This window comes from Macaca thibetana, chromosome 12 (assembly GCF_024542745.1).
Source record: "Macaca thibetana thibetana isolate TM-01 chromosome 12, ASM2454274v1, whole genome shotgun sequence".
NCBI classification, from domain to species: domain Eukaryota; kingdom Metazoa; phylum Chordata; class Mammalia; order Primates; family Cercopithecidae; genus Macaca; species Macaca thibetana.
The window spans coordinates 31,176,747-31,189,619 of NC_065589.1; the positions used below are offsets into that span (position 1 = coordinate 31,176,747).

Consider the following 12,873-nt stretch of genomic DNA (forward strand, 5'->3'; position numbering starts at 1 on the left):
CTCCATTTATGGAGGTTTGTAATACTACTACTCCTCAGCCTTTGGTGTTACACATTACTGGGTTGCTTCTCAGTTTCCCTCCATTAAATTAGGCTTCAGATTGCTTATGTTTACCAAGTTGCTAACACTGATAAGCCGCTTCCTACTTTTACTATTCCATCTTTATTGCCTCCTTTCTATGATTGTTGGTGTCTGTCTTTTAAAATTGATTCTTTTTTTGTCAGTATAGTGAAATTGAGAGGAAAGGGAAGTAATTTGTGAATTCAATCTGCCATGCCATCTTAAACAGAAACTCAATATAATTTGTGTCCTAAATTTTTTTTATTTTAAAATGTTTCAAAGTTATGTTCAGGAGTAATACAATGAACACCGTACCTTCATGTAGAAAAATCAATATAATCAATTGCCATATACGTATTACACCCTCCGTGTGTATGTGCGAGTATTTGTGTGTATATATTTGTATACACACATCAAACACATAGATACATATACATATATTATACATCTCTCTCTCCTTCCCTGTGTGAGTAAACTATTTGAAAGTAAATTGCAGACGCAAGATAGTTCATCCATAAAGATTTCAGGATCTTCTAAAATCAAAGAATACTATTTTACATAGCTGCAATACCATTATCACTCTCAAATATTTAATGTTGATATAATATTACATGATATATAGTCCCTATTTAGGTTTCCTCAATTGTCCCAATAATGTTTTATATATTTTTTAACCCAAGAGCCAAAAATGCAGCATTGCCCTATTTCTGTAATAAATGTTAGTTTGAACATCACACCCTTCTTTTACGTTTCTCCTAATATTGACATTTTAAATAAGTACAAGCCAGTTTCTTTGCAGAATGTCCTACAGTATGGATTTGTCTGATTTTTTCCTTATGATTAGATTCAAATTAAATATTATTAACAAGAATAGTATGTAGGTGATATTACATAGCTTTTAAAAAGCAAAAATTTACTATTGTTTTCATAGGAGATGAACAATATTTTATTGGCTTTCATAATATAAAAGCACAAATCAAACCATAACAAAGTACATAAACATTTATTTTACAGTTGTATCTATTTCAAATTACAATAAAGAGTCTTACAATAACTTTTTATTTGAAGCTAACTGGGATGCACTAAATAACCATCATATGTCCACTTTTATCCCCATTAAGCAGTGGTGCCTTTATGATTCTGATGCAAAATTGTAACTCAGTTTTCTCATTTTATGAAATATAAAAGTCAGAGTAGTCAAATTTTTATAGTCTCAGCTCTCAAATTTTATGAATCTATGAATAAGACATCACTTATAATTTTGAAAATGAAATAAATTTGAGGAAAGGTAAAATTATGAAACAAAATGTCTTATTAAAATGTTTATTATTTTATATAAATTGACAATAGATATAATACTTGTAATTATCTACATTTCCATATTTATGATTTATACTTGACACCATTGTAAGCTGTCCAACTCTACACCAATAATGGGTGACTTCGAAGTTCAGCTCACCTTATTCTTCGCAACTGACTAAATTTGTGTAGATTATTTTACTTTAGAGCAAAGGTCAAAGGTTAAAAATCCATAATATAAGCTGGAATTCATTTTGACTTACTTGGCAATAAATAAAATCTCATATTGCTTATATTACAAAGGAGAAAATACTGCTATTAATTTTATAGGCAGTTATTGTATAACAGCTTCCATGTAAATGCATGTAGAGACTTTGTTATTTTTTTAATTTTAATGAATTAAATCACTTTAAAGATAGAATAACTGAAATAATATCTTTTCATTTTGATTGATTCCATTGAGTACATTTTTAAAAAATCATCAGCACCATTAGTACAATGGAAGTAACTGTAAATCTAAGAAAATTTGACTAGAAATGATGGTATTGCATTTTTTTCTTACAGGAAGCTCTGATCATGGCAAGTATGGATCATCCACACCTAGTCCGGTTGCTGGGTGTGTGTCTGAGCCCAACCATCCAGCTGGTTACTCAACTTATGCCCCATGGCTGCCTGTTGGAGTATGTCCACGAGCACAAGGATAACATTGGATCACAACTGCTGCTTAACTGGTGTGTCCAGATAGCTAAGGTAAGTGCCTGTCAATTTCTATGGGAATGACATTTTCAGGTTAATATTTCCTAACCTAGAACAGTTTTCATATTGAAAATATGTTGTCTTCCCATTTAAATAAAATAAAGTATATTTGCTACATTGAAATATACATAACAGACAGGTACTTTTAGGTAAACTACAGATTAAATGCATGATATATATTTTTAGATTATTGGGTTGTATAATTTTAATTGAATTGACTAGATGCCAAAACAAAGAGCTTGCTAGTCAGGGGGAGGAATTGTTATACTGGATTTATTTGGCTTATTTGTTTTGGTACAGTCTAGTTAACTGATAAAATCCAAGAAAGGGTTGAATGTCTGAATTTTTTCATATTTAGACGATTTTAAAAAATAGCCTGTGTGTTTAATTCTCAATATTACAAATGAGCAAAATCTAAATATATTCTTAGTCTTTTTGATGATTTTCAATTGGTCGTTAATGGTTGAGAGTTTTAGTCTTACACAAAGGCTTAGGCATGTCACATATATAAGGGCAGCGGTCTGGGGTGATGGGGGAGGTGGGTCTGTGGTTAACCAGAGCGCATCTACTAGTTTCTAGGGGACTGTGATTTGGGGAATATTACTAGAGTTATCTTATCTTTTAATTTTTTTAAGAGTGGCCAGAATTCTGGATTTTTTGTGATTTCCCAAATTTAAATCTTAAGTCAATTTTTGAAACACTTTGGAGTCTAAACAAAGCATTCTTGTCATGCAGTCTGCTAGTGCACAACTTCTAGTATACATTCTAAATGTTCAAAGCAAATATTTGTGATTATCTATACCATATATCTTTCTTGATAATTTTCTGTTTCTAGAGAAATAGATCAATGATGAGTATTAATTGTGTCAACTCTTAGTTACATCAAAATACGACCCGAAGTCTTTTCAGATTCCATAGATATTTTTATCTATACATTTGTACAATATAAATGCCAAAATCATAACATAGTGGCTTTGACCTGTTTTTTTAATAATCTAATAATGAATAAAAGCACATTATAGAAAAAAGAAATTTGACGTAATTATTAAAATTTAAACCAAAAAATTTATTTGACAGAAAAGCTCAGCTTAGTTCTATACACCGTAACTCTCAGTAGAGTTTCCTTATGGACTATGTATTATAATTTTGTGACTGTTACGTAATAACTGCATCTGTGAGGATTCTTTATGGCAATGAAGTTTGAAATATAACACTTCAGAAACGGATTTATCTAAGAACTATAATTTATAAGGTGAGTTAAATATGCAATAGAATTTATCAAATCATTCAAGGACTGTAAATGAAAATAAAGCTAAGCTTCAGGCTGGGTGCAATGGCTGATGCCTGGAATCCCAGCACTTTGGGAGGCCAAGGCAGGTGGATCACCTGCGGTCAGGAGTTTGAGACCAACCTGACCAACATGGAGAAACTCTGTCTCTACTGAAAATACAAAATTAGCTGGGTGTGGTGGCGCATGCCTGTAATCCCAGCTACTGAGGAGGCTGAGGCAGAAGAATTGCTTGAACCTGGGAGGTGGAGGTTGCAGTGAGCTGAGATCACACCATTGCACTCCAGTCTGGGCAACAAGAGGGAAACTCCGTCTCAAAAAAACAAAAACAAAAACGCTAAGCTTCAAATTTGTTAGCGCTCTCTGTATTTTCTGCTGTGGTCTCTACAATTTAGGTTTTGTCCTTAAGGTTTGTGTTATTAATATATCATTTATACAACATTGTACACTCTAATACGATAAACTACTTTGGGTTTCCTGAATAATCACAGTTTTATACCTTTTTGCCTTTGCAAATGCCATCCCCTAAGCTTAGAAGTCTTCTCTTGGCTTCTTGGTTCACACTGCATGATCTTATTCATCCATCAACACTGTTTGGGCATCCTCCATTTATGGAGTCTTTCCTAATCAACCCTTCTCTGCAGGCAGAAGTAATTATTTTCTTTTTCGTATTAATTTTGGTAGTTGATATCCTGAACACATTTATATTATGTAAATGTCAACTATACATTTACTATCTCTCTGCCTATATGGTAAGCTTGTTTAGTCATTAATCTTCAACAGGTACTGGTGGGCTTTTATCATGTTTCAGATACGATGCTGACTGAGGTATGTAGGTGTAAACACTGCAGATATGGGCCTGGTTCTCTCTGTGCACCCTAATGGATTGAACAGACATTCAACAAATGAAAGAATTAACTATAGGATTGAATACTGTGGTTCAGATTTTAAAGAAAGCCAACTGCTGGGGACACTTAAGAGAAGACACTGAGTCCTAAGGGAGAAGGCTTCAGCTATGAGAATAATATTTAGGCAAAAGAAAGATCACACAGGGCTCTACAGATGTGGTGATCAAGAGACTTATCACCCAAATGGAATAATTTTAGGCATGAAAGGAGACTGTATTACTAGTTATACCGGGATGACAGGTGCAGAAGAGTCCTAAACAGACCAGACCATGTTATATGGTTACCCAGTATAGCAAGAAAAGTTTGAATTTTATTGTAAGTGCTGTAGGTAGTTACTGAAGTATTTTAACATGCAATTGACATAATCTCATTTATATTCTAAATAGATCATGCTAGTTTATGTATGGAGGTTAGATTGAGGCGATATAAGAATGAAAATGAAGATACTAATTAGGAATCTGGAGGCAATGCCAATAAGGAGAAGTAGATGGAATTAAGATATATTTGGGGGGCAAAATTTAAGGTATTCAATTATTGATTAGCTGTAGGTGGTAAGGGAGGGGAGTATGGTGAGATCATTTCCTGAGGTGGTGAAGGATGGGGGGTGAACATTTGTAGGAAAAAATCAAGAGTTCAGTTTCAGACTTGGCACATTGGAAAAGTTTATAGAACATGAAACTGGGAATGTTAATGAGGTAATTAAATTCGGTCAGTACTGTATATATACATTTAGGAATTATAGGTATTTAAATATATGGAAAGATGAAGGATTACCTTGAGACTGACTATATCTGATTCTTATTTATTACCGGAACCTAAAATTGGATCTTACTTACAGTTAGTCATTCAATAAATATATAGTAATTATTTTTAACCCAAGAAAATAACAAAATTTACCCTTAAGCAGGGAGTCCTTCCTTTATTATTTCTTTCTACTTTGCGAGCAGAATTGTGAAGTGAAATCAGACTTAAGGTTAGAAACACTATATTTATATGTTGGTGCCCACTTTTAAGTTTTGTGAGTTTGTGTTGTTTAGCCTCTGAATTCTTGTTTCTCATTGTATATGGTGGTATTAATAATTACTATATTTTTTTCTTATCTGCAAAAAGAACATAATAAATGGTATCTACCTGTGGTAGGCTGAATAATATCCCACCCCCAAAGATGCTAATACATTCTATCCCCAGAATCTGTGAACGTTGCTTTACATGTTAAAAGGGATTTTGCAGATGTAATTAAATTAAGGATCTTGAGATGAGATTTTCCTGGATTATCCAGATCGGCCCATTGTAATCACAGGGGTCTTTGTAAATGGAAAGCAGGAGGATCAGAGCAGGAGACAGGAGACATACAAACAGATCAGAGTTGAGCGGTGCACCTTGAAGATGGAGGAAGGGACCATGTGTTGAGGAATGTAGGCACCTCTAGAAGCTGGAAAGGATAAGCACACAGACTCTCTCTTAGAATCTCCAGAAGAAACACAGGCCTGCCTGTACCTTGATTTTATAGCCTGGTGAAATTGACGGTGGACTTTCAACCTACAGAGCTGTAAGAGAATAAATTTGTATTGATTTCAGCCACCTTTCACCCTAAAGTAGGCTCCAGTGTATGTTTCCCTCTATGTATCCATGCTTTCTCATCATTTAGCTTCCCCGTATAAGTGCTAACAAGTGGTATTTGGTTTTCTGTTCCTTGTTAGTTTGCTAATCATAATGGCCTCCAGCTCCATCCGTGTCCTCCCTGCAAAGGATATGACCTTCTTCTTTTTTATGACTGCATGGTATTCCAAGGTGTATATGTACCACGTTTTCTTTATTCAGTCTACCATTGATGGGTATTTAGGTTGATTCTGTGTTTTTGCTATTGGGAAGAGTGCTGCAATGAACATACTTGTGCATGTGTCTTTATAATAGAATTAATTATATTCCTGTGGGTGTATACCCAGGAAGGTGATTGCTGGGTTGAATGGTACTTTTGTTTTTAGTTCTTTGAGGAATTGCTAGACTGCTTTCCACAGTGGTTGAACTAATTTATGCTCCCACCATACAACAACGTATAAATGTTCTTTTTTTCTCCACAACTTCAACAGCATTCTGATTGGTGTGAAATGGTATCTCTTTGTGGTTTTGATTTGCATTTCTCTAATGATCAGTGATGTTGAGCTTTTTTTCATATGCTTGTTGGTCGCATGTACAACTTCTTTTGAAAAAAAAGTCCTTTGCTCAATTTTTAATGGGGTTCTTTTTTTTCTTGTCTATTTGTTTAAGTTCCTTATAGATGCTAGATATTAGATCTTTGTCGAATGCATAGTTGGCAAAAATTTTCTCCCTTTCTGTAGGTTGTCTTTTCACTCTGTGGATAGTTTCTTTTGCAGTGAAGAAGCTCTTCGATTTAATTAAATCCCACTTGTCAATTTTTGTTTTTGTTGCAATTCCTTTTGGTATCTTCATCATGAAATCTTTGCCCATGCCTATGTCCTGAATGGTATTGCCTAGGTTGTCTTCCATGTTTTTTATAGTTTTGGGTTTTACATTACAATCTTTAATTTATCTGGAGCTGATTTTCGTATATGATGTAAGGAAGGGGTCCAGTTTAAATCTTCTCCATATGGCTAGGCAGTTGTTATTACAGCATCATTTATTAAATAGGAAATCTTTTCCCCATTGCTTGTTTTTTGTCAGTTTGTCAAAGATCAGATAGTGGAAGGTGTGCAGCCTTATTTCCGGGTTCTTTCTTCTATTCCATTGGTCTATGTGTCTGGTTTTGTACCAGTGCCATGCTGTGTTGGATACTATAGCCCTGTAGTATAGCTTGAAGTTGAGTAACATGATGCCTCCAGCTTTGTTCTTTATGTTTAGGATTGCTTTGGCTATTCAGGCTCTTTTTTGGTTCCATATGAATTTTAAAATAGTTTTCTCTAGTTCTGTGAAGAATGTCAATATTTTCTTAGTTTTGAATTTCATTTTTGTTGCACTGTGATCTGAGAGAGTGACTGTTACAATTTCAGTTCTTTTGCATTTGCTGAGGAGTATTTATGTGCAATTATGTGGTTGATTTTAGAGCACGTACCATGTGGCAATGAGGTGAATGTATATTCTGTACCCCATAAGTATATACACCTATGTACACACAAAAAATTTAAAAATAAAAAATAATTTTATTTTTCTAAAAATAGAAAAAGTATATTCTATTGTTTTTGATGGAGAATTCTGTAGATTTCTATCAGGTCCATTTAATCTAGTGCTGAATTTTGGTCCTGAAGATCTTTGTTAATTTTTTTGTCTCAATGATTTGTCTGATAATGTCAGTGGGGTATTGAAGTCTCCCGCTATTATTGTGTGGGAGTCTAAATATCTTTGAATGTCTCTAAACACTTGCTTTCTGAATCTCAGTGCTCCTGTGTTGCACACATATATATTTAGGATAGTTAAGTCTTCTTGTTGAATTGAACACTTTACCATTATGTAATGCCGCCTTTTGTCTTTTTTGATCTTTTTTGGTTTAGAGTCTATTTTTTCTGAAATTAGAATTGCAACCCCTATTTTTTTCTCTTTTCCATTTGCTTGGTAGATTTTTCTCTATCTTTTTATTTTGAGCCTATTGTTGTCTATTTTTTCTGAAATTAGAATTGCAACCCCTATTTTTTTCTCTTTTCCATTTGCTTGGTAGATTTTTCTCTATCTTTTTATTTTGAGCCTATTGTTTTCATTGCATGTAGTTGAGTCTCTTGAATACAACATACCAATAGGTCTTAGTTGCCACTTTGTGCCTTTATCCAGCTTGCTACTCTCTGTGCCTTTAATTGGGGCATTTGGCCCGTTTACGTTCAAGATTAGTATTGAAATGTGTGGATTTGATCCTGTCATCGTGATGTTAGCTGGTTATTATGCAGACTTGTTTGTGTGGTTGCTTTATAGTGTCACTGATCTGTGTACTTCAGTGTGTTTCTGTGACTGGTAATGGTCTTTTTTTCCCCACATTTAGTGCTTCCTTCAGGAGCTCTTGTAAGGCAGGTCTGATGGTTACAAATTCCCTCAACATTTGCTTGTCTGAAAAAGATCTTATTTCTCCTTTGCTTATGAAGCTTAGTTTCCCTGGATATGAAATATCTGGTTGAAATTTCTCTTTTTTAATAATGTTGAATGTTGGCCCTGAATCTCTTCTGGCTTTTAGGGTTTCTGCTGAGAGGTCCACTGTTAGTCTGATGGGCTTCCTTATAACGAAGTGTTTTGCAAAATATTTTCATTTGTATTGTAAGTTTTCTTTCCATTTTTCCATTAGTTCATCATTCTACAACATTTTATGTGATGGAAAACACAAACTTAAACACCAAAATTGTTTGTTTCTTATAGACAGTCATGTTCACTCTGCATTTGTTGCCTTTGGACTTGACTGAATTTGGTAAGCAGAGCAGTCCATGTTGTTATTTCATGCTCATATAATACCATATGCCTTCTTGATGCTTATGAATCCAGGATACTAGGAAATCATAAGAATTTCTTCTTTTATAGTTGTTGCTAATAAGTTGGGCAAGCAGTTTTTAAAAGACAATTTAGCAGATTCTGAATAGTGTATGTGAGGTGTTTTCGTTTTTGTTTAACTCAGATATTAATTTAATATGAGACCAAAGGTATGCTGTTGCCCAAAGCAGACATCCTTAACTGACCCTAACATGTACGAGTTCAGCTTTGATTATTCAACAAAATCATGACTGACTGTTGTGGTCTGTGATTGACCAAAAGGACTGTTTTCTCTACACGAAGTCAGGTGCCGAATACCAACCTTTATTTGCACTTGGGTTCCAGTTAAAAGCCACCTTAGACAGTGTAGCAAAGTGGAAAAAAGCACAGATCCTGAGATCGAGGTTCCATCTCAAGCAAGCATATGAACTGTGTGACAACAGGCAGACAGTACCCGTGGTGTCTACAGGAAAGTGGGGAGAGCATCACCCCAGCTTCTAGCAGCTGCCTGTACCTGCAGGCCCTTCTAGGCCTACTTCCTCTCTGGTACTGCGTGTGCTCTGTGGGTGGGAATGTGTGGCTCTGGGTCCAGAGCTGCATTGGAATAACATTGACAATGAATGAGTCCATTTAGATCAAGCACGTATTACACACCTGGCATATCCTTGGTGCTTTATGTACATTGTGTTTTTAAATCTTTACTGAAACTCTAGCAGATATGGATCATTATTTCCCCAGTTTATAGATGACGAAAATGGGAAGTTAAGTCCAAAAGGACACACAAATATATTGAAATGCCTGAGTGCTATACCAGATAATTCTTACTCCTGAGCCGGGTCTCCAAACCACTCTGCATTCTTTCCTCTCTGTACACATGCACATCACTGTAGCTTAAAGTGGCTTGCTTTCCTTCAACGGCACTCTGGATTTAGAGGACTGAAGGGGAGCATACCATTTTATCTGTAGTTGTGTCTCATCATTAATTCCATAAAAGAAAAACTTCTATCATGACTAATACTTATTATCTTCATGAGAAAATATTTTATCATTAGCATCTATGCCACATTTTCAGGAGAAAGTGCTAGATGAATATTTGTGGAGGAACTTTTTCAAACAATGTTGTAACAATTGAAATAAATCAAACCCAAAACAATTCCGTGAGCTACTATGGGTTATAGATACTAATTACAAGTGACACTGTAAAATAAGAATTTAAAATGTGTAGTCTGGTACTAGTTTGTGTTTACCCTACAGATTCTGAGTTCAAATCTCATCTCTATCACTTACTAACTGTGTGAACTTTGGTAAATTAGTTAATCTCTCTGTGCTCCTGAAAAGGGGGATAACAGTACTTCTATTTAGTAGGATAATTTTAAGAAAAAGATGATGTTTGTAATGTGCTAAACTTACTGTTTGGCATAAAGTAAGAATGTAAACTATGTGTCATTTTGGATAACATCTGAAATCACTACAATAAGGATAGATATAAGTTTATAATTATAATACCCTAATTATGACATTTAAAAAAATACCATCATTTAAAAATACGACTCTTAAAATTTCAGATAGAAAAGATTTAGCATTTGTTCATAGACCATACCAGGCTGAGAAGAGCAGGGAATCTCATGTTTAATATTCAATATTTTTGGCCTTTGGAACAAAGAACCTGAGTCTCTCATCCGCATATACTTTCCTACACAGGTTCCTAGGATGCTTGTGCTCTTATCTTGACTTCTAATTTTTATGTTAAAAATTGTATTATTGAGCTGGGCGCAGTGGCTCACGCCTACAATCCCAGTACTTTGGGAGGCCAAGGCGGGTGAATCACCTGAGGTCAGGAGTTTGAAACCAGCCTGGGCTACATAGCGAAACTCCATCTAAAAACAAAATGCAAAAAAGTTTGCTGGGCATGGTAGTGCCTGCAGTCCTAGCTACTCGGGAGACTGTGGCAGGAGAATCGCTTGAACCTAGGAGGTGAAGCTTGCAGCAAACCAAGATGGTGCCACTGCACTCCAGCATGGGTGACAGAGTGAGACTCCATCTCAAAAAAAAAAAAAAAAAAATTGTATTATTTGGAATATTTAAAACATGTGAAACCACCAGTGAACTGGCAAAGAACTGAGCTCAGGGGAAATTCTTAAGACAATCTATTACTGAAGAGGAGCAAAGAAAAAATTCTAACTTTTCAATCTCAAGCTAGAAAAGGTTAATATTGGTTTGACTTACTATTCCTGCAAAAATTTTAGTTTCTGACTTTGCTCTAAGGAAACTATCATTTGTAGCTTTCTTATGATACATATATCACTGATGCTGTATTTGTAAAGCCTGAATACTGAGTATAGGCCACTATTATTTTTCAAAATCCTAAAACTTTCCTCAGAGCTTTGCTGGCTTATTTACAGATTTTTTTTTCCGGTGCTCTAATTGATTTGCAGTTAAACTCAGATGTAAGGTTCCGAGGACTTTTTTTTTTTTTTTTTTTTTTTTTTTTGGTGCTTTGCCACTGAAACTAGTTGAAAAGATGATTCTAAAAATATGTCACTGGTCCATTGTAGCCTTCAAGATGATTCACAGATTACCTGATTAAGTTGTATACTCACTCAACTTAAACTTCTTCCAAAAATTTAAAAAACGTATTCAATATTTTTAAGAATTAAAATTAACCTAGTGTGTCTAACCAAAATAATTTAGATTCTGCTTATAAATAAAGACTTTTTCAGTGTATTTTTGCAAACAGATTGATTCTAACATTTATATTTTCAGAGAAAATTAGTATTGTTCAAAGTTTAGTATAATTTGGGACCAGTTTAATAGATTTTCTCAATTTTTTTTTATTTCCAACTCTACTTTATCACCAAATTACTTTGAATGTCCATGTCATATTTCTAATTGGACCTAATGAAACCTGATTATTTTTGTGGCCCAGGGACAGGTATCTGTGGGCTTTATTTTTCTTTACTATTGGTGGCAGAGTGGGAGTTAGTGGAAGGGGCAAAGCGGAGAGAAGAACTTCTTTCATATTAAAAACATGGTTCACAATGATTGGAAAGAGAGCAGATTCTTGTGTTAAGAAATGAATTCCTCTTCTGTGACAGATGTGAAGCCTTCCTTAAGGCTTGAATATGTTACACGAGGAGAGCCTTCATTTACCTTCTTTCTTTCCTCTTTTCTATTTTTCTCTAGTAGTAATTATGGAGTGGCAAGAAACTTAGTTTCTTATTCAATCCAGCCATTTCCTTCTGCATGAATTAAAATTAAATTCAGATATGAATGTCTGATGTCATTTAAATGCATGAACTGGATGATGACATTTCTAGTTGAATTCTGGTCAAGACCAGATGCTTTGTGTAGATATGACCTCAGTCATATGCATGTCTATGCAAATTATAGAACTTTAAAAAAATAATAGTCTAGAGAAGAGAAATAACCCTACTAACATCATAGAAAATGTAAAATTGGCACTTATTAATACAGTTAGTCATGTAATAGAGACACTTAATACTGTTTGTGAATACCAATTGATTGAATGCATTCCTTGGGTATATTTGGATACAGAAAAAATTTTATATTTTATGAAGTCACAATAAAAGGTAAATATTGAAATTAGAAGTCACAGTATTAGTGGCATAGCTAAACTCCCTTTAATGACAATACACCGTTAAAATCAAAATAAATTTCTTGTAATTATATAACCACATTTTGGAAGAAAAAAGATGATAGCTTATGATTTATCATTTTTACTGCTATCATATAAATTTGAATACACTATATAGTGTGATTAATTGTCATTAGATCTTTTGTGTATGTCAGCGGCATGAATCTAACTTGATGGTAAGATTTTATTCACAGTAAATACCTTCAGTGACTCTCCCAGGGTCACACTGCATACTAGTCTAAGGAAGAAGAACTAAACTCAGAAACATGGACAAGTCATTGATTATTTCACGGAGATACAGTGTTTAATTTTTTTTTCTTATTAAAAAGTCAGTCTGAGGTAGGAGGATCACTTGAGCCAGCGAGACGCAGATTGCAGTGAGCTGTGTGATTGCACCACTGCACTCCAACCTGGGTGACAGAGTGGGACCCTGTCCCCTCCCCAAC

General features: G+C 34.6%; 1 protein-coding gene across 5 annotated transcripts in view; it reads left to right on the top strand.

The window, feature by feature from the left end:
• ERBB4 (erb-b2 receptor tyrosine kinase 4) overlaps positions 1-12,873 on the top strand; it is a 1,170,744-nt gene that overhangs the window by 981,605 nt on the left and 176,266 nt on the right. For all 5 annotated transcript variants that reach the window (XM_050751368.1, XM_050751370.1, XM_050751367.1 and 2 more), the window contains one exon: positions 1,924-2,109. In XM_050751368.1, the coding sequence (XP_050607325.1) occupies positions 1,924-2,109 (186 nt within the window). The remainder of the gene's footprint in view (positions 1-1,923; positions 2,110-12,873) is intronic.